The 22,563-nt window shown below is 51.1% G+C and overlaps 1 protein-coding gene across 1 annotated transcript; it reads right to left on the bottom strand.

The window, feature by feature from the left end:
* Window positions 1-433: 433 nt before the first annotated feature.
* Window positions 434-21,069, bottom strand: LOC129700041 (26S proteasome regulatory subunit 4). Its single transcript, XM_055640207.1, has 11 exons — window positions 21,034-21,069; window positions 18,405-18,458; window positions 16,926-17,022; window positions 14,807-14,931; window positions 13,399-13,584; window positions 11,445-11,573; window positions 10,060-10,156; window positions 6,442-6,631; window positions 5,813-5,964; window positions 2,958-3,112; window positions 434-746 (listed from the first exon to the last, which is right to left on the bottom strand). The coding sequence occupies exons 1-11, from the start codon at window positions 21,034-21,036 to the stop codon at window positions 612-614; spliced, it is 1,323 nt and encodes a 440-aa protein (XP_055496182.1). The 5' UTR covers window positions 21,037-21,069; the 3' UTR covers window positions 434-611.
* Between the last annotated feature and the right edge of the window lie 1,494 nt (window positions 21,070-22,563).

The following is a 22,563-nucleotide window of genomic DNA, read 5'->3' as shown; positions in this document are numbered from 1 at the left end:
CAGAAACGTCACCGAGTCCATGCCAACCAGCGATCCCCGAGCGCTAACGCTCACACACACACACACACACACACAACAATTTACAATTTTACCAAGCCAATTACCCTACAAACCTGTACATCTTTATAGTGTGAGGAAGCCAGAGATCCCGGAGAAAAGCCACGCAGATCACGGGGAGAACGTACACAAACTTCAAAAAGACAAGCATCCGAGGTCAGGATTGAACCTGGGTCGACCTGAAACGTCACCTATCCATGTTCTCCAGAGATGCTGCCTGACCAGCTGAGTTACTCCAGCACGTTGATCAGCACCTGCAGTTCCTTGTTTCCGCAGGGTTAACCCCAAATTGACCATCGAAAAGAAAAGAGCATCTCATCAAAGCACAACCGTCGCAGTAGCTGACAGGAACCGCCGCAGTTCATTGCAAAACAGGTAGGGTTTATATTTTATTTATTAAGATAGGACTTACAGGGAGGAAGGGCTCCTGTTGGAGTGATGAAGCAAGCCAGACAAAACAAACACCCTGAATGCGAATGTCCGTCACCAGACTCCCGCAGCCGAGAGCTTTCTCCAGAGGTGACGTGGCAAGGTTTGTGCGAGGAACAGTTAGGTTAAAGGTACAGACCCTCGGGAGTGCCCTCCTGCTTCTTGTACAAGACGTTCTCCTTTGACTTCTTGAAGTCTTCGTTAGTCACCTTCATCCTTCGCTCACGTAGAGCCATCAGACCGGCCTCCGTACAGATGGCCTGGAACAAGGATAGGGCCCAGGTTAATCCAGACTCGCCGCATTACCAAACCTCTCTGTCATTGAACACGCCCGCGCACGTGACAGCGGGCTGGCACCGTGGTAGAGCCGCGGCCTCGCTTGCACCAGACACCCGGGGCTTGATCCCCACCTCGGGTGCTGTCTGTGCGGAGTGTGCACGTTTTCCCTGTGACCGCCTGCTTTTTCTCCGGATGCTCCGGTTTCGTAAGTTCAATAGACAACAGGCAATAGACAATAGGTGCAGGAGTAGGCCAATCGGTCCTTCGAGCCAGCACCGCCATTCAATACGGGGTACTGATTGGGGATGATCAGCCATGATCACATTGAATGGCGGTGCTGGCTCGAAGGGCCGAATGGCCGACTCCTGCACCTATTGTCTATTGATCATGAGTGATAGGAGCAGAATTAGGCCGTTCGGCCCATCAAGTCAACTCTACCATTCAATCATGGCTGATCTATCTCTCCCTCTCGACCCCATTCTCCTGGCTTCACCCTATAACCCCCGACACCCGCACTAACCAAGGATCTGTCTATCTCTGCCCTAAAAATATCCATGGAATTGGCCTCCGCAGCCTTCTGTTTCCTCCCGCATCCCAAAGACGTGCGCGGTTGTAGATTATTTGGCCTCTGTAAATTGTCCTCAGCGGATGGGAAAGTGGGATAACATAGAACTAGTGTGAACGGCTGATCAATGGTCGGTGTGGACTCGGTGGGCTGATGTTATATGTTTAAATCAATCTTTATACGTTGGAGAGCAGGAGGCTGAGGGGTGACCTTATGGAGGAGTGTAGTAAGGTCATAAGGGGGAATAGATAGAATGAATGATCAGAGAAGGAAGACCCAGGGAAGGAGAATCAAGAACCAGAGGATATAGGTTGATGATGAGAGGGGAAAGAGTTAATATGAACCTGAGCGGTAACTTGGCCACACAGAGGGCGGTGGGTGTATGTATGGAACAAGCTGACAGAGGAGGTAGCTGAGGCAGGTCCTATAATAACTTTGAATAAACAATTGGACAAGTACGCGGATAGGAGAGAATGTGGGCAAGTAGGACTCCTGTAGATGGGACATCTTGGTCACTGCTGGCAAGTTACAAAATTCTTAATGGGGTTGGACAGGCTAGATGCAGGAAGATTGTTCCCGATGTTGGGGAAGTCCAGGACAAGGGGTCACAGCTTAAGGATAAGGGGGAAATCCTTTAAAACCGAGATGAGGAGAACTTTTTTCACACAGAGAGCAGTGAATCTCTGGAACTCTCTGCCACAGAGGGTAGTTGAGGCCAGTTCATTGGCTATATTTAAGAGGGAGTTAGATGTGGCCCTTGTGGCCAAGGGGATCAGAGGGTATGGAGAGAAGGCAGGTACGGGATACTGAGTTGGATGATCAGCCATGATCATATTGAATGGCGGTGCAGGCTCGAAGGGCCGAATGGCCTACTCCTGCACCTAATTTCTATGTTTCTAAGTTGGGGTTCCACACTATATGCCATTATATACCGAGGTACAGTGAAAAGCTTTTTGTTGCGTGCTAACCAGTCAGTAGAAAGACAATACATGATTACAATCAATCCATTTACAGTGTATTAAACAATAGGCAATAGGTGCAGGAGTAGGTCATTCGGCCCTTCGAGGCAGCAACGCCATTCAATGTGATCATAGCTGATCATCCCCAATCAGTACCCCGTTCCTGCCTTCTCCCCATATCCCCTGACTCCGCTATCTTTAAGAGCCCTATCTAGCTCTCTCTTGAAAGTATCCAGAGAACAGGCCTCCACCGCCCTCTGAGGCAGAGAATTCCATAGACTCACAACTCTCTGTGAGTAAAAGTGTTTCCTCGTCTCCGTTCTTAATGGCTTACCCCTTATTCTTATTGATACATGATAAGGGAATAACGATTAGTGCAAGGTAAAGGCAGCAAAGTCTGATCAAGGATAGTCCGAGGGACATCAGAGAGTAGATGGTAGTTCAGCACTGCTCTCTGGTTGAGGCAGGAATGAGGCCACTCAGCCTGTCAAGTCTACTCCGCCATTCAATCATGACTGATCCATTGTTCCCTCAACACCTGACACCGGCACTAATCAAGAATCTCTCAAATCTGCGTCTTAAAGATATCCATATGATCATCTCCTGCACCCAGGAGTCAGTGTAGCTCGTGGCATGGAGTGACAAACAGGACCAGGTTCTCCACTCACCTTGATGTCTGCCCCAGAGAGGTCATCTTTGGCCAGGATCAGTTCATCCAGGCTCACATCCACCGCCACCGTCATTCTGCTCGTGTGGATCTGGAAGATTCGCCGCTTCGTCTTCTCATCCGGGAGAGGGAATTCAATCTTACGATCGATCCTGCCTGCAAGGGCATGAAACAAGAGGGGAGATCTGTGTTGGTGCAGCGGTAGAGTTGCTGTCTCGCAGCGCCGGAGACCCGGGTTCGATCCAGACTACGGGTGCTGTCTGTACGGAGTTTGTACGTTCTCCCCGTGACCAGAGGTGGGTTTTCCCCGAGATCTTCGGTTTCCTCCCACACTCCAAAGACGCGTGGGTTTGTAGGTAAATTGGCTTGGTGTAAATGTAAACACAATTGTCCCTAGTGTGTGTAGGATAGTGTTCGTATGCGGGGATCGCCGGTCGGCACGGACCCGGTGGGCCGAAGGGCCTGTATCCGCGCTGTATCTCTGAACTAAACTAAACTAAACCTCAATGCTCCGTGTAATAAGTATCTTAGGTCCGCAATAACGTTGTCGGAAAGTAACCCAGCAGCCAAATGACACCAGTCAAGGGAAAATTTACACAGAATGCTGGAGTAACTCAGCATCTCTGGAGGGAAGGAATGGGTGACGTTTCGGGCCGAGACCCTTCTTCAGACTGAGAGTCGGGGGAGCGGGAAACTCGAGATAGGAAGGGTGAAAATGACAGATCAAAGCAGATGTACAAGGCAATGTAGATTAGATCATTGTTGGCTGAGGGGAAGTTGACAAGGAGGCAGACCAAGAGTAAAATTAGTCAGGAGGGCAGTGAAACTAGTCGGAGAACTAGGGTAGGGGAGGGGCCGAGAGAGGGAGAGGGAGAGATAAAGAGAGAGGGAGAGAAAGAGAGAGAGAGAAAGAGAAGAGAGAGAGAGAGAGAGAGAGAGAGAGAGGGGAAAGAGAAAGAGAAAGAGAGAGGGAGAGAGGGAGAAAAGAAGAGGGGGAGAGCAAGGATAATGAAGTTAGATAAATCAATATTCATACTGCTGGGTTGTAAAATAGGCCGGGGAACACATCTGTCCACATATATAGTACAGTGCAGCACAGGAACTTCGGTCCACAATGTCATGCTAAACATAATGGATGTCTGAAGAAGGGTCTCGACCCAGAAACGTCAACCCATTCCTTCTCTCCAGGGATGCTGCCTGACCTGCTGAGTTACTCCAGCGTTTTGAGTCTATCAGGGTTGGAACATAACTAGATGGAGGCGATGGCTCTGTGACCAACAACTGCCTCTGGGACTGGCAAGTGGAGCTGAAACCTGGCAGCTTTTGCATTAGACTCAGTGGGCACTTAATTGGGAATTGTACCAATGCATGCCAATAATATTACTGTGGTGTATGCAAAAAAAGATCTCACTGTACCTTTGTATACATTATAATAAAAGGTGGATCATTGAGCAAGAGAAACTAGACGCGAGAAACAGCCGACACAAAATGCTGGAGTAACTCAGCGGGTGAGGCAGCATCTAATGGAGAAGGAATGGGTGACACTTTGGGTCTCACCCGCTGAGTTACTCCAGCAGTTTGCATCCACCTTTGATTTTATCCGGCATCTGCAGTTCTTTCTTCCACATAAGAAACTGCTGATGCTGGTTTACAGAAATAAAAATCCCACAAAAATGCCGGAGTAACTCAGCGGGTCAGAAAGTTCTCTAGAGAACATGGAGAGGCGACGTTTGGGTCAGGACCCTTCTTCGGACAGATTATAATAAGCTGTCCAAGGGAAATTTGAAGTGCTGGGAGACAAAAATGCTGGAGAAACTCAGCATGTGAGGCAGCATCTATGGAGCGAAGGAAATAGGCAACGTTTCAGGTCGAGACCCTTCTACAGACCCGAAACGTTGCCTATTTCGTTCCATAGATGTTTCTCCAGCATTTTTGTCTACCTTCGATTTTCCAGCATCTGCAGTTCCTTCTTGCGCAATATGAAGTGCTGCTCCTCCAATTTGTGTTTGGCATCACTGTGACCCAAAACGTCACCCATTCCTTCTCTCCAGAGATGCCGCCTGACCCGCTGAGTTACTCCAGCTTGTTGTGTCCGTCTGGAGTGATAAGTGGATACAGGCGGTGGGCCGGGGTTTGACCGGCAGATGGGTGGATGCCCCACACCAGCGCCATTTGCCCAGGAGGTACAAAGCAACAGGGTGAGGCTCAGGTATTGCCCCTGTGTTGGTGCAGGCAGTAACAGAGCACTCCCTCTCAAGCCACCATCGAGGGGCGACGGTTATGGGGACAAGGCAGGAAAATGGGATTAGTAGGCAGAGATCAGCCATGATTAAATTGCACACTAGACTCGATGAGCCGAATGGCCTAATTCTACTCCAATAACTTGTGAACGAGCGGCCAGTCTCTGACCAACAAACCAGGCGGAAAACTGCGGGCAATCTATCGAGTCTGAACATGATCACGTTCCCGTTGAACAATGTCCAACAAAGGTCGGCACATTGCCGCAGCGGTAGAGTTGCTGACATCCAACACTAGAGACCCGGGATCGATCCTGACTATGGGTGGTGTCTATACGGAGTTTGTTCGTTCTCCCTGTGAACTGCGTGAGATCTCCGGTTTCTTCCCACACTCCAAAGTAGTTCTGGTTTGTAGGTTAATTGGCTTGGGTGCAAATTGCCCCGTGTGTGTGGGATAGTGTCAATGTACGGGGATCGCTGGTCGGCGCGGACTCGGTGGACCGAAGGGCCTGTTTCCGCGCTGTATCCCGAAACTAAATACACCTATGATTTGTCTTCCATGACTAGAGGCTTTGTGGAGCAGACTAGCGAGCAGTTTCCAGTGTAGGTGAGAGCTGACCTGGTCTGATGAGAGCGGGGTCCAGGGTTTCTATCCTGTTTGTGGCCATGATCACTTTCACGTCACCCCGTGAATCGAAGCCGTCCAGCTGGTTGAGAAGCTCCAGCATGGTGCGCTGGATCTCACGCTCACCGCCAGAGTTAGAATCGTACCTGGGAATGGAGCACAAGTTCACAATGGGGCTGGCTTTACACAGTATGGTGCCACTCCATACACAGTCTAACCACACACACACACACGCACGCAAGCACACACACACACAGCAAGCACAGTGCCACACCATAGTCGATCCAGCCACACATACACACAGAGCTAGTGCGGTGCCACAGATCTCCAGTTTCCTCCCCCACTCCAGAGACGTGCCGGCCTGTAGTTTAATCGGCTTCGGTGAAAATTGTAAATTGTCCCTAGTGTGTGGGATAGTGTTAGTGTAGGGGCAATCGCTGGTGTTTCCGCGCTGTATCTCTAAAGTCTACAGTGCACTCAATGGGGAACAGGAGTGGGAGTTGATCAGGTGCTGGGGATGGCGGCGTTTGTCCGCGGTGCAGCTGACAGCCATGGTGCTGCAGGGCGACCGTTTCCGCGCTGCGTCTGTGCAGCGTGATGGCAGTGGGCGGCCGCGGGCTCACCTCTTGGTGCCGATGGCGTCGATCTCGTCGATGAAGACGATGGAGGGCGCGTGCTCCTCGGCCACGCGGAACAGCTCCCGCACCAGCTTTGGGCCGTCGCCCAGGTACTTCTGGATCAGCTCCGAGCCCACCACCCGCAGGAAGGTCGCAGACGTCTGGTTCGCCACCGCCTTCGCCAGCAGAGTTTTACCTGCTCGCCATTAAACAAGAGGCTTGTGTTAGCAAACTGTGCGGTGCAGTGTGGATCATAGAACACAGTACAGTGGAATGAGTGTGGGTAAACGTCTGAAGAAGGGTCTCGACCCGAAACAGTTACAGCACAGGAATAGGTCCTTCGGCCCGCAACGATTGTGCTGACAATTATGCCAGGTTAAGATGGCACCTGGATATGAACTGCTGGAGTAACTCAGCGGGACAGGCAGCATCTCTGGAGAGAAGGAATGGGTGACGTTTTGGGTTGAGAGCCTTCAAGGCTCTCATTCCTTCTCTTCAGAGATGCTGCCTGCGCCGCTGAGTTACTCCAGCATTTTGTGTCTATCTACAGTGGAATGAATATTGATTTGTCCAACTTCAAGTAACCTTTGCATCCCCTCTCTCGCTATCCCTCCCCCACCCACATCGCACTAGCTTCAGTCAACTTGTTGAGTCTCATTGTCTGGAACCGTTTTCACCCAGCCCACAGCTGACAATGGCCTGTTTCCTTTATCGGCACGGACCCGGTGGGCCGAAGGGCCTATTTCCATGCTATCCCTCCTCTCCCTGGCTGTTCCGTGTGCTGGCGCAGGGCCCCCACACTGTACACCGAGTGGGCCAACTGGCAGAGTAGGCCCCCTCTAGCCCCTCACACGTCCTACACTCTCGCCCGCTGAACCACTAGTAACATCGCCCAGTCCATCACACAAACCACACTCCCCACCACTGACTCCATCTACACTTCACGCTGCCTCAGAAAAGCAGTCAACATCATCAAAGACTTATCCCACCCCGGTCATTCCTTTTTTCCCCCCCGTTCCCGTCCGGCTGAAGGTACAGAAGCTTGACAGCGCGCACCACCAGACTCAGGAACACCTTCTTCCCCTCTGTTATCAGGCTTCTGAACGGTCCTTCCATAAGCTAGGGTACTGTCCGATTCACCTCTACCCCATTGCGGACATTGGACTTGGTCTGTGGAACTGATGCGCTACGATGCTGAGAACTATTTTCTGCACTCTGTATCTTCCACTTTGCTCTACTGATTGTACGTGAAGAAGTGTGAAGAAGGGTCCCAAGCTGAAAAATCAACTATCCATGTCCTCCAGGTGCTGCCTGACCCACTGAGGTACTCCAGCATATTGTTTCCTTTTACGTAACGCAGCATCTGCCGTTCCTTGTTTCTAGTCGACAATAGACAATAGGTGCAGGAGTAGGCCATTCGGCCCTTCGAGTTAGCACCGCCATTCAATGTGATCATGGCTGATCATCCACAGTACAGGTGCACAACCTTTTATCCGAAGATCCAAATAACGAAAACCTCCGAATAGCGACATTTTTTCAGTCCTTGAAAAAAGGTCCTTGAAAACGTTCACCGAGGGCGGCCCGCAGAGGTGACAGCGGAACCTCCGGTCGGTCCTCGAAGAAAGGGGAACTAAATCCCCATTCATAAAAGAGAAGGTGAGGGTATATTGCGCGGGAGGGTTAATAATTGACAATATGCTGCTGTCTGCCCGCTGAGTTTAAAAGTTCCCACGGTAGACTCACGATACACAGTCTTGCGTGTGAACTTTTTAACTCAGCGGGCAGGGAGCAGCAGATTGTCGCTCCCTTCAGTTTCACCCCACCTACACCCCTCTGCTTCCCGGCCATGTGTGTGACCCCTTCCCTCTCCAGCTCCCCGCCCATTGCACCGGCGTGGGGGCTTTGCACTGTCTTCACGTCGGCAATGCCAGTCACCAGAGACGTCAGGACCAACGGGACACCGACCCCCAGGCCCACTGCAAGCACGGAGATCCCAGAGACCCACAGCCAGCAGCAGCCCAGCCCCGTTCCAACTCCAGAGGAAAACTGCAAACTAGCGGGAGACATCGGGACCACCAGAAGCCGCACCCCGATGGGCCGCTACGGCGACAAGTGGCAGTTCGCCCACAGCCCGAGCTGCACCCTCTCATCGGGACACCGACCCCCCCCAGGCCCACTGCAAGCACGGAGATCCCAGACCAGCAACTCCAGCCCAGCCCCGTTCCAACTCCAGAGGGGCAGCTGCTGCTGGTGTGCAAGGTGCGTCTTGTTCTTGGGGTGGCGCAGCTCGGGCTGTGGGCGAACTGCCACTTGTCGCCGTAGCGGCCCATCGGGGAGCGGATTCCTCTGGAGTTGGGGGTGGGGGAGGGGGGTATTGTGCTGTTTGATCGCCCCCTGCTATCCCAGGGACAGGGAGACAGGACGTTCACCGAGGGCGGCCCGCAGAGGTGACAGCGGAACCTCCGGTCGGTCCTCGACGAAAGGGGAACTAAATCCCCATTCATAAAAGAGAAGGTGAGGGTACATTGCGTGGGAGAGTAGGAATCCCAAGACAAAGTTGAGTGAGCGTTCACCGAGGGTGGCCCGCAGAGGTGACAACGGAACCTCGGGTCGGTCCTGGAAGAAAGGGGAACTAATTCACCTTCATAAAAGAGAAGTGGAGGGTATATTGCCCGGGAGGGTATATCGCCTACCTGGAAGAAACCAGACATTTTTGGCGCCTCTGCTGCACACGGATATAAGAGTGTGAAAATGTCGCCTTAAACCGCCTTAGGGCATGAAGCCCCGCTAGGGTGACATGAGTGCGGGAGGTGATTCAATGCTGCGGTCACATTTACAAATTCAGGAATTCATTCAACACACTGCATTTCATACAGACATTTATTCTGCAAGAAAAAACTCCATTGAAGACTGAAACTCGCGACCGAGGAACTGCCGGGATCAAGGCGCAAACTCGCTACCTTGCGGATATGAGCCGGGCACTCTACCACCGAGCCAGCCATTAAAATCTACGCTAAAAAATTTCCATTCCGAAGACCGACAAATTCCAAATTACGAAAAGTGTCTGGTCCCAAGGCTGTCGGATAAAAGGTTGTGCACCTGTACCCTGTTCCTGTCTTCTCCCCATAATCCGCTATCTATAAGAGCCCTATCTAGCTCTCTCTTGAAAGCATCCAGAGAACCGGCCATCCAGAGAATTCCACAGACTCACAACTCTCTGTTTCCTCGTCTCCGTTCTAAATGGCTTACCCCTTATTCTTAGAATTTAAGAAGGAACTGCAGATGCTGGAAAATCGAAGGTAGACAAAAGTGCTGGAGAAACTCAGCGAGTGCAGCAGCATCTATGGAGCAAAGGAAATAGGCAACGTTTCGGGCCCTTCGCTCCATAGATGCTGCTGCACCCGCTGAGTTACTCCAGCACTTTTGTCTACCCTTATTCTTAGTACTTGGGTTTCACTTGATTCTATTGATGTATGATATTATCTGATCTGTTTGGATAGCACGCAAAACAAAACATTTCACTGTACCTTGGTACGCGTGACATAAATAATCCCAAAGCTTAAATTGAAGAGATTCGGGAAGTTGATTGAGGAAAGCTGCATTGCTGACAGAGTTGACACCTACCTGTACCAGGCGCGCCGTACAGAATGACTCCTTTCGGAGGTTTAATGCCCATTTCTTCGTAATATTCGGGGTGGGTGAGGGGGAGCTCCACGGATTCCTGCAGGAAATACAAACATGATGAAAGGACGGAATGATAGACATGCTATTACGTGCTGCTCTTCACCCCGTCCCCACCCCAACCTTTCACAACATCCCACAGCACGGTGGCTCAGCGGCAGAGTTGCTGCTCACAGCGCCAGAAGATCCGGGTTCCATCCCGACTACGGGCGCTATCTGTACCGAGTTTGTACGTTCTCCCAGTGACCTGCATGGGTTTTCTCCGGGTGCTCTGGTTTACTCCCACACTCCAAAGACGTGTAGGTTTGCAGGTTAAGTGGCTTCTGTTAATTGTAAATTGACCTCAGTAGGACAATAGGAGCAAAGAGGTCCTTCTGCAGTTGTACAGAGCCCTAGTGAGACCACACCTGGAGTATTGTGTGCAGTTTTGGTCCCCTAATTTGAGGAGGGACATTCTTGCTATTGAGGGAGTGCAGCGTAGGTTCACAAGGTTAATTCCCGGGATGGCGGGACTGTCATATGCTGAGAGAATGGAGCAGCTGGGCTTGTACGCTCTGGAGTTTAGAAGGATGAGAGGATATCTCATTGAAACTTATAAGATTGTTAAGGGCTTGGACACGCTAGAGGCAGGAAACATGTTCCTGATGTTGGGGGAGTCCAGAACCAGGGGCCACACAGTTTAAGAATAAAGAGTAAGCCATTTAGAACGGAGACGAGGAAACACTTTTTCTCACAGAGCGTGGTGAGTCTGTGGAATTCTCTGCCTCAGAGGGCGGTGGAGGCAGGTTCTCTGGATACTTTCAAGAGAGAGCTAGATAGGGCTCTTAAAAATAGTGTGGTCAGGGGATATGAGGAGAAGGCAGGAACGGGGTACTGATTGGGGATGATCAGCCATGATCACATTGAATGGCGGTGCTGGCTCGAAGGGCTGAATGGCCTCCTCCTGCACCTATTGTCTATTGTCAGTGTGCAGGGAAGATAGACTTCTTCTTCTTGCGTGTGGCGTGCACAACCTAAAGTTGTAGGACAACTTGTTCTATTTGATCTTATTTTATTACGCATCCGGGTTGATTGCATTCGTCGAAACAGGAAACACATGAAGGTTGCTATCTTCCACCTCGAAGTTAGACTCAAAGTGCTGGAGTAACTCTGCAGGTCGGGGAAAAAAAGGACAGGGTGACGTTTATGGCTGGAGCCCTCCTTCATACCCCCGTGTGTAGGATAGTGCGGACCTGGTGGGCTGAAGGGTCATCTCTCTAAAGCCTGCTGGATTGAAGTGTGGAGCTGCTGCAGGAGTGACAGAGTTGACGTGTGTCGCTAGCCCCCACCTTGATTTCCTGGATCTGGTTGTCCAGGCCGCCGATGTCAGCGTACGTCTCCTGCGGAGCCTTCTCCACTTTCATCACAGTCACCAGCGGGTCCGTGTCGTCCGTCAGCACTCCGATCACAGCGTGGACCTGGGGCCAAAGCAATGTACAACCCGTCACTTGGTTTTTCCGTCTTAACATTGGACTGTATTCACTCATTGCATTTTACAGTGTACCAGAGGGTACAAAGACTTTCAAAAGTCACATGACATCAGGCGATCATTATAATAAAATATCGGCATCTTTATCTACCTGACTGCCCACCCCGCGATGACCAGCGTTCACAGAAGGCCTCTAGAGACCCCGTGGACACTGTGTTCACTCTCCAGGGACAGGCGGGCACGGACGTAGGGCCCGGAAGAGGGGCAGGCAGCCGACTCTGGTGTGACCCGCGAATGGCCACCTTGGCCAGGCCCTGGAACAGATCGAGCATCTCTAACATCTAAACAAAGTCTCTTCTCCCATCTCTCGGGAACAACAAGGACTTGGCCCACTGCGCGACTCTCCCAACTTTCACGCATATCATTGTCATAGAGTGATAAAGCATGGAAACAGGCCCTTTCGGCCCAACCCTGCCCACACCCACAAACATGTCCCTTCTACACTAGTCCCACCCACCCGCATTTGGCCCATATCCCTCTAAAACTATCCTAACCGTGTAACTGTCTAAATGTTTCTTAAATGTTGCGATAGTCCCAGCCTCAGCTACCTCCTCTGGCAGCTCATTCCATACACCCACCCCCGTTTGTGTGAAAAAGTTACCCTTCAGGTTCCTATTAAATCTTCCCTCTCCTTCAAACCTATGTTAATAGACAATAGACAATAGGTGCAGGAGTACCTTCGACCCAGCACCGCCATTCAATGTGATCATGGCTGATCATCCCCAATCAGTACCCCGTTCCTGCCTTCTCCCCATATCCCCTGACTCTGCTATCTTTAAGATCCCTATCTAGCTCTCTCTTGAAAGTATCCAGAGAACCAGCCTCCACCGCCCTCTGAGGCATAGAATTCCACAGACTCACAACTCTCTGTGTGAAAAGGTGTTTCCTCGTCTCCGTTCAAAATGGCTTAACCCTTATTCTTAACTGTGTCCTCTGGTCCTCGATTCCCCTACTCTGGGCAAGAGACTCTGTGCGTCTACCTGACACCTGTCAACCAGGTGCCTTAATGGAGAAGAACTGATCTGGCGACAAATACAGGAACAAATACCAAACTGTTCTGATTTCTTCTCCATCTTTTTTTACATCAGCGCAGCTGCCAGGATTAAATAAGGATCGGCCAGCATCTCAGCGAGACAGCATGCATCTCTGGAGAGCAGGAATGGATGATGTTTCGGGTCGAAAACCCTTCTTCTGAAGAAGGGTCTCCACCTGGGACACCACCCATTCCTTCCCTCCAGAGAGGCTCCCTGTCCTGCTGAGTTACTCCATCATTTTGCGTCTATCTTCAGTGGAAACCAGCCTCTGCAGTGGTTCAATAGACAATAGACACTAGGTGCAGGAGTAGGCCATGAGGCCCTTCGAGCCAGCACCGCCATTCAATGTAATCATGGCTGATCATCCCCGTTCCTGCCTTCTCCCCATATCCCCTGACTCCGCTATTTTTAAGAGCCCAATCTAGCTCTCTCTTGAAAGCATCCACAGAACCTGCCTCCACGGCCCTCTGAGGCAGAGAATTCCACAGACTCACCACTCTCTGTGAGAAAACGTGTTTCCTCGTCTCTGTTCTAAAGGGCTTACCCTTTATTCTTAAACTGTGTGGCCCCTGGTTCTAGACTCCCTCAACATCAGGAACATGTTTCCTGCCTCTAGCGTGTCCAAGCCCTTAACAATCTTATATGTTTCTTCCTGCACATGGAATAAAGATCACCCGGCTTCAAGTGGACTCGTCTGCAAGGCGCCGACTGTCCCCTGACCTTGTGGTTGAGCAGGACGGAGCAGCCGGGCTCCAGCAGGTCCTTGTCCACGAAGGACAAGATGCTGACGTAATGCTCGGAGCCCACGGACGTGGAGACGATGGCGTGGTTGTCGTCGATGATTTCCTCCAGGGTGCCGACCGACATCGGTGTCCCTCTCAGGTCGTCCACCTTGGACCGCTCCTCCTGTCAGTGGCAGAGATAACAACAGCGTCACGATCAACACACACCACTTTATTGGCACCTGCACCGACGTACAGTGAAAAGCCCTTGCAGCGTGCTAACCAATACAAGATTATAATCAAAGGTAGACATAAAATGCTGGAGGAATTCAGCGGGTGAGGCAGCATCTCTGGAGAGAAGGAATGGGCGACGTTTCGGGTTGAGACCCTTGGACAATAGGTGCAGGAGTAGGCCACTCGGCCCTTCGAGCCAGCACCGCCATTCAATGTGATCATGGCTGATCATCCCCAATCAGTATCCCGTTCCTGCATTCCCCCCATATCCCCTGCCTCCGCAATGTTTAAGAGCCCTATCTACCTCTCTTGAAAGTATCCAGAGAACCGTTCTCCATCGCCCTCTGAGGCAGAGAATTCCACAGACTCTGTGAGAAAAGGTGTTTCCTCATCTCCGTTCTAAATGGCTTACCCCTTATTCTTAAACTGTGGTCCCTGGTTTTGGACTGCCCCAACATCGGGAACATGTTTCCTGCCTCTAACGTGTCCAAACCCTTAATAATCATTTATGTTTCAATAACAAGTAACTCCTTAGGTCAGGCACCATCTCTGGAGGACATGGATAGGTGACGTTTCGGGTCGGGACCCTCCTTCAGACTGATTGTAGTGGAGGGGGAGAAAGCTGGAAGAGAGGCGTTTGGTTTAGTTTATGGTCACGTTCACCGAGGTACAGTGAAAAGCTTTGGGACCGGGACTGAACTCCAGCCAATGCAGCTTCGTCCGCCCCGAATTGTGGGGCTTGAATCGGCCCGTTCGCGGGGCCTTTCATCGCCTGGCGGGGGGTTTCAACATCGGGAGCATCGATGCAGCAGTTTGATTTGAAGCCGCGCCGGACGCCGAAAGGCCTCGCGAAGGGGCCGATTCAGCCCTTAGAAAGCGTCTGATAAAGTTCGGATTATAAAACATGGGGCGGGGGATTGTCTCAAAGCAAGGAGGGGACGTGTGTCCTGTCCCGCCCCTTAGTTTGGATTAATTTTTCCGCCCATGCAGAAGGATGGGGATGAACGGGAGACAAAGGGGTGACAGATACTGGAGAGAAGAATCAGACAGAAACAGCGACAGACGCCACGTAGTCACATGGAATCAGGGTGGGGGTAAATACTGTCACGTGTAAAACCCCTCCAGTGCAGCGGCAACGCTGCCTCATCCCTTGGCCGTCCTCCAGCACTAACCTCTTGTTTCTCTTCCAGCGGTTTCATCTGTTCCTGATTTCTGATGAACTCCTCTTCCATTAAGAGGTAGTCTTTTATCCGCTCCTGTTTCAGCAGTTTCAGACGGCACTGCGTGTGAGGGGTTACTGTCAATACACAGAGGAAAGAGGGCAAATTATTTTAGAAACATAGACAATAGGTGCAGCAGTAGACCATTCGGCCCTTCGATGTGATCACGGCTGATCATCTCCAATTAGTACACCGTTCCTTCTTTTTCCCCCATATCCCTCGATTTCGTTAGCCCCAAGAGCTAAGTCTAACTCTCTCTTGAAAACTTAGTATTTTTAATTTCGAGATACAGAGGCTCTTTGGCGATGTTAGGCAACAGTAAATCTACCATTGCACCACCATGCCGTCTAGGGCAGTGTGGGGGCCTATTCTTAGGGCAGACGGACACAGAGGCTTAGGGCAGACGGACACAGAGGTTACTGATGATGCTTTGTTAATGCACATACTGGAATCAATTAAAATATGTCATTATAACTAGTGCTTAGATTTGTTTAGTTTGGATTCAAGATGGCGGCAGTGGACGCAGGCAAAGAGCAGCGCTGGTGAGTGGGCTGGAGTTCACCTCCCACACCCTCAGAGGCACGGAGGCCGAGCGGTGTCCAGGGGGAGGTGAGGGGATGGCGTGATCGTGGATCGAGGCGCCTGAACTGCCCCGTCCAAGGTGGACGACCCGAGACCGACCCCGATGTCGGTCGGCACGCTGGGGGAAATCATCGACGACAACCGTGGGCTCCGAGCGTTACGTCGGCTTCTGATCCTTCGTGGACAAGGACCTGCCGGAGCCCGGCTGCTCCGTCCTGCTCAACCAGAGGGGGGGATCTTATAGAAACATATAAAATTATAAAAGGACTGGACAAGCTAGGTGCAGGAAAAATGTTCCCAATGTTGGGCGAGTCCAGAACCAGGGGCCACAGTCTTAGAATAAAGGGGAGGTCATTTAGGACCGAGGTGAGAAAAAACATTTTCACCCAGAGAGTTGTGAATTTGTGGAATTCCCTGCCAGAGGGCAGTGGAGGCCAAGTCACTGGATGGGTTTAAGAGAGAGTTAGATAGAGCTCTAGGGGCTAGTGGAGTCAAGGGATATGGGGAGAAGGCAGGCGCGGGTTATTGATTGGGGACGATCAGCCATGATCACAATGAATGGCGGTGCTGGCTCGAAGGGCTGAATGGCCTCCTCCTGCACCTATTTTCTATGTTTCTATGTAACCACGAGGTTAGGACCTAGAGGACCGGGGAGGGGGGGTGGGCTGAGATACTGGTCCACCAAGGCGGCCTCGGAAGTCGACCATGGGAACGGGTCTGCCGGGCCGGAGTTCCAGAGCCCCGGCCGCAGGGGGCAAATTCCACCCGCCGATTGGCAGTGGGAGTCCCTCACCCGGCCGAGGCGCCACATTTTCGGGGGCGACTTCCAGAGGGTGGGTGGGGGAGGTTTCAAGCGAGCTCTCGGAATTTTGTCCGGATTAAAGGAGGTGCCGGACTGCCAGTTGCCGGAAAATCGGTGGTGGACCGGGTACGATGTATGAAGTTGAATTGCCTGATATGGGACAGTTGCAGCACAGGAATAGGCCCTTCGGCCCGCAATGATTGTGCTGACAATTATGCCAGGTTAAGATGGCACCTGGATAGGAAATGCTGGAGTAACTCGGTGGGGCAGGCAGGAATGGGTGACAATTCGGCCCACAATGTCCGTGCTGAACATAGTCACACAGCGTGGAAACAGACCCTTCGGCCCACAATGTCCATGCTGACTATGAACATAGAACAGTATAGCAGAGGAAGCAGCGCATAGACTCCGTACTGAGGTGAGAGCACAAGGAACATAGAACAGGACAGGCTCTTCGGCCCACAATGTCCGTGCTGAAGATAGACACAAAATGCTGGAGCAACTCAGCGGGTCAGGCAGCATCACTGGAGAGAAGGAATGGGTGACGTTTCGACCCGAAACGTCACCCATTCCTTCTCTCCAGAGATGCTGCCTGTCCCGCTGAGTCACCCCAGCATTTAGCATCTATCTTTGGTGTCAATCAACATCTGCAGTTCACTTCCTTCACATCTGGATATGAAACCTTACCCAGGGGCAACTTGCTGGCAGCATCTGGTCCTTTCGTTTTCTTCTTCTTCTTCCCCACTCTGGTCGGCACGGGTGGCTCGTATTTCTTCTTCTTATCCTTTCAAAAGCAAAGGGATTATCTTTAGACGTCTGCATGCGGATTCCATGTCCCTGCCTTGCCAAAGCGAATGGCATGTCGGCCTTAATAGCAAGAGGAGTTGAGTATAGGTGCAAAGAGGTCCTTCTGCAGTTGTACAGGGCCCTAATGAGGCCACACCTGGAGTATTGTGTGCAGTTTTGGTCTTAAAACCTGAGCAAGGACATTCTTGCTATTGAGGAAGTGCAGCTTAGGTTCACCAGGTTAATTCCCGGGATGGCGGGACTGTCATATGTTGATAGATTGGAGCGGCTGGGCTTGTATACTCTGGAATTTAGGATGAGAGGGAATCTTATTGAAGCATATAAGATTGTTATGGGTTTGGATAAGCTAGAGGCAGGAAACATGTTCCCAATGTTGGGGGATTCCTGAACCAGGGGCCACAGTATAAGAATAAGGGGTAAGCCATTTAGAACGGAGATGAGGAAAATCTTTTTCACACAGAGAGTTGTGAGTGTGTGGAATTGTCTGCCTCAGAGGGCGGTGCAGGCTGGTTCTCTGGATGCTTTCAAAAGAGAGCTGGATAGAGCTCTTAAAGACAGCAGAGTTAAGGAATATGGAGAGAAGGCAGGAACGGGGGTACTGATTGCGGATGATCAGTCATTATCGCTCATGATCACGTTGAGTGGCGGTGCTGGCTCGAAGGGCCGAATAGCCTACTGCTGCACCTATTGTCTATTGTCAGATTCAAACCCCCTGCTCCGGCAACACCATGTGGGTCGGCATGTTTTCATTCTGGCCCCACTCGTTTGTCGTGAAGTGCCCCGTATGTTTAACAGAACAGGTCTGTGGTTCAATTGTATGTTATGAGCGCTTAAGATGTTACATCAATGGCCACCATGATTGAATGAATGAATTAATAAGTTTATTGGCCAAGTATGTACACATACAAGGACTTTGCCTTGGTGCTCCGCTCGCAAGTAACAACACGACATGCAGTAAACCATTAAGAATAAAACATTATTGATTAAACATGTGAATGAAATAAAATACCGGAGCAAATGGAGGCTTCGGACTTTTGGTTATTGAGTAGAGCTACTACTCGTGGAAAAAAATTGTTTTTATGTCTGGCTCTGGTGGCTTTGAGAGTCCGGAGTTGCCTTCCAGAGGGAAGTGATTCAAAGAGTTTGTGGCCAGGGTGAATCTTACCCGCTGGCTTCCTGGCCTCAACAGTGCACTCTCGTAAATTTGTCCGGATTAAAGGACGTGCCGGACCACCAGTTGCCGGAAAATTGGTGGTGGATCTGTACAACGTATGGTTGAACAGCCTGAGATAGCACAGGCATTGGCCCTTCGGCCCACAATGATTTGCCGAACATGACGCCAAGTTAAGTAACACTCACCTTGTCATCCTTCTTGCCACCACCGGCTCCGTGACCACCACTTTGACTCTGACCCTAAGGGGGCAAGAGCAGACAGTCACCACTTCAACTGGATAACGTAACAGAGTTTAGACACAAAATGCTGGTGTAACTCAGCGGCTCAGACAGCGTAGGTTCACGAGGTTAATTCCCGGGATGGCGGGACTGTCATATGTTGATAGAATGGAGCGGCTGGGCTTGTACACTCTGGAATTTAGGATGAGAGGGAATCTTATTGAAACATATAAGATTATTCAGGGTTTGAACACGCTAGAGGCAGGAAACATGTTCCTGATGTTGGGGGAGTCCAGAACCAGGGGCCACATTTTAAGAATAAGTGGTAGGCCATTTAGAACAGAGACGAGGAAACACTTTTTCACCCAGAGGGTTGTGAATCTGTGGAATTCTCTGCCTCAGAAGGCAGTGGAGGCCAATTCTCTGGATACTTACAAGAGAGAGTTGGATAGGGCTCTTAAAGATAGCGGAGTCAGGGGATATAGGGAGAAGGCAGGAACAGGGTACTGATTGTGGATGATCAGCCATGATCACAGTGAATGGCGGTGCCGGCTCGAAAGGCCGAATGGCCTACAGCTGCACCTATTGTCTATTGTTAAAAGAAATAGGTGACGTTTCGTCTCGAGACCCTTCTTCAGACTGAGAGTCAGGGGAAAGGGAGACGAGGGATACACACGGTGATGTAGAGAGATATATAACAAATGAATGAAAGATGCAAAAAAACATAACAGAGTCTCTGATCAGCCACTATCTAGTTGAGGAAGGGAATCGGAAGTGCATAAAATCATGGGAGGAATAGATTGAGATTTAAGATCATGAGGGGAATAGATGCAGTAGATGAGTCTTTAACCCAGAGTAGGGGAATCGAGAACCAGAGGACATAGGTTTAAGGTGAGTGGGGAAAAATTTAATAGGAACCTGAAGGGTAACTTTTTTTTTATATACAAAGGGTGTATGGAACAATCTGCCGAGGAGGTAGTTGAAGCAGGTACTATCTGTACATTTAAGAAACATTAAGACAGGTACCTGGATAGGAAATGTTTTGAGGGATTTGGGCCAAACGCAGGCAGGTGGAACTAGTGTAGATGAGACATGTTGGTCAGCGTGGGCAAGTTGGGCCGAAGGGCCTGTTTGCACAATGTATGACTCTGGAATAGATTCCACCTTTTCCTACATCCCTGACCTGTTACTAGCCCAGGCAATACAACTCTCCTCCTTCCAGCAGCACCATGGGCAACACGTGAATACAGAGATCTGTAACCCATGTCTACACACACACAGCCGTCTGTGAGTCAAGTCAAGTCACATTTATTATATAGCACATTTAAAAAAACAACTCTTGTTGGCCAAAGTGCTTTACGTTTGTTATAAGAATAGTATAAACAAACAAACTACATACACATATACATATAGCCCTTGCTCAGTGGACGTCAGGAAAGGCTTGGGAGTATAGATTAGATTTTAGTCTTGACTTAAAGGAGTCGATGGAGGGGACACACAACTATATTCAGTAAACAAGAGGAATATGAACGTCAAGGAAACAATTTACATCTGTGTGGATACGGCTCATAGATAGCCTTCTGTGAGATTGAAATTGGACCATAGGACCGGTTCTCTTTTCAGTAACAAGACCTGCTTCCTCCCATCCAAATGATTTTCTGGCTCTTTCCCAAACAAAGAACCATAGAAGCTTATGAACAGTACAACACAGGAAGAGGCCCTACAGCCCACAATGTCTGTTCCCATGACATGATGCCATCTCATACCTAACTGCACATAATCCATATCCCTCCATTCCCCACACCTTCTCACTCTCTCTCACCCCACCTCTCTATCACTCCCCCTCTCTATTGCTCTCACTCCCCCTCTCTGCCCCTCATTCTCTCCCCCTCCCCACAATCCCTCTCTCCCCTCCCTATACCTTCTTCTTGCTTTGTTTTTTCTCTCTCTCTCTCCTTCCCCTTTTTATCTTTCCCCACCATCACTGTCCCTTCCGTCCCCTTCACCCTCACATTTCACCCTTTATCTTAATCTATCTCTTTCTCTCTCTATCTCGCTCTCTCTCTCTCTCTCTGTCTCTCTATCTCTCTCTCTTTATCTATCTATCTGTCTCCCTCTCTATCTCTCTCTATATCTCTCTCTATATCTCTCTCTCTCTCTCTCTCTCTATCCCTCTCTATCTATCCCTCTCTATCTCTCTCTCTCTCTGTATCTATCCCTCTCTATCTCCCTTTCCCTCTCTCTCCCTCTCTATATCTATCTATATATATATATCTCTCTATCTATCCCTCTCTATCTATCTCTATCTCTCTCTCTCTTTCTCTCTCACTCTCTGTCTCTGTCTCTCTCTATCTATCCCTCTCTCTCTCTCTCTTTCTCTCTATCCCGGTGTGTGGGGGGGGCGGGGGAAGGGCCGATGAGTTGACAGAACCGTCGCTCCGCCTCAGCCCGGCCCCGATCGGCTCCTCTCCCCTTCCCCTTCCTCCTCACCCTCTCCCTCTCCCTTTCCCCTTCTCTACCCTTCTCTCCCCTTCCCTCCCTCTCTCCCCTCAACCCCCCCTCCCTCTCACTCTCCTCTCTCCCCTCACACACTCACCATCTCCTCCTGTCTTCACCGGCGCTCACTAAACTCGTCACGCCGGACCGGCGGTTGCAGCGCCCCCTGTGGTGGGAGGACCAGACTCACTGGCGCCCCCTGCGGTGGGAGGACCAGACTCACTGGCGCCCCCTGTGGTGGGAGGACCAGACTCACTGGCGCCCCCTACAGTGGGAAGACCAGACTCACCGGCGCCCCCTACAGTGGGAGGACCAGACTCACTGGCGCCCCCTACAGTGGGAAGACCAGACTCACCGGCGCCCCCTACAGTGGGAGGACCAGACTCTTCTTCAGACTGATCGGAGGCGGGGGTGGGTGGGGACAAGAAAGGGAAAAGCAGGAGGAGCCCGAAGGCTGGGGGATGGGAGGAGACAGCAAGGACTAACAAAATTGGGAGAATTCGATGTTCATGCCCCCGGGGTGCAGACTGCCCAAACGGAATATGAGGTGCTGTTCCTCCAATTTCCGGTGCTGCTCGCTGTGGCCATGGAGGAGACCCAGGACAGAGAGGTCGGAGATGGAGTGGGAGGGGGAGTTGAAGTGCTGAGCCACCGGGAGGTCAGCTTGGTTATTGCGGACCGAGCGGAGGTGTTCGGCGAAACGATCGCCCAACCTCCGCTTGGTCTCACCGATATAGATCTGCTGACATCTAGAGCAGCGGACGCAATAGATGAGGTTGGAAGAGATGCAGGTAAACCTCTGTCGCACCTGGAACGATTGCTTGGGTCCTTGAACGGAGTCGAGGGGGGAGGTAAAGGGACAAGTGTTGCATCTCTTGCGGTTGCAAGGGAAAGTGCCCGGGGAGGGGGTGGACCGAGAGGGAAGGGAAGAATTGACAAGGGAGTTATGGAGGGAGCGGTCTTTGCGGAAGGCAGATATGGGGGGAGATGGGAAGATGCGGCGAGTGGTGGGGTCACGTTGGAGGTGGCGAAACTGACGGAGGATTACTTTTTTGTATGTGACGGCTGGTGGGGTGAAAGGTGAGGACTAGGGGGACTCGGCCCTTGTTGCGAGTGCGGGGATGGGGAGAGAGAGCAGTGTTGCGGGGTATGGAAGAGACCCTGGTGCGAGCCTCATTTATGGTGGAGGAGGGGAACCCCCGTTCCCTGAATAGTGAGGACATTTCAGATGTCCTGGTGTGGAACGCCTCATCCGTGGAGCAGATGCGGCGTAGACGGAGGAATTGGGAGTAGGGGATGGAGTCCTTACAGGAAGCAGGGTGGGAAGAAGTGTAGTCCAGATAGCCATGGGAGTCAGTGGGTTTATAGTGTATGTCGGTCAGAAGTCTATCACCTGCAATGGAGATAGTGAGGTCAAGGAATGGTAGGGAAGTGTCGGAAATGGTCCAGGTGTATTTGAGTGCCGGATGGAAGTTAGTGGTGAAGTGGATGAAGTCAGTCAGTTGTGTGCGGGTGCAGGAGGTGGCACCAAAGCAGTCGTCGATGTAGCGGAGGTAGAGGTCGGGGATGGGGCCCTGGTATGTATTGAACAAGGATTGCTCGACGTAACCTACAAATAGGCAGGCATAGC

The sequence above is a fragment of the Leucoraja erinacea genome, chromosome 9 (genome assembly GCF_028641065.1).
Source record: "Leucoraja erinacea ecotype New England chromosome 9, Leri_hhj_1, whole genome shotgun sequence".
In the NCBI taxonomy this organism is placed as follows: domain Eukaryota; kingdom Metazoa; phylum Chordata; class Chondrichthyes; order Rajiformes; family Rajidae; genus Leucoraja; species Leucoraja erinaceus.
Note: the sequence above shows the minus strand (reverse complement) of the source record. Positions and strands in the feature narration are given on the sequence as shown.

Excerpts from the sequence above, each read along its gene's own strand:
- LOC129700041 (XM_055640207.1), bottom strand. Across the intron at positions 13,585-14,806 it reads CGCTGGAAGAGAAACAAGAG|GAGGAGCGGTCCAAGGTGGA; the intron begins GTTAGTGCTGGA and ends TGCCACTGACAG. Across the intron at positions 3,113-5,812 it reads CCCCGCTCTCATCAGACCAG|GCAGGATCGATCGTAAGATT; the intron begins GTCAGCTCTCAC and ends ATGCCCTTGCAG.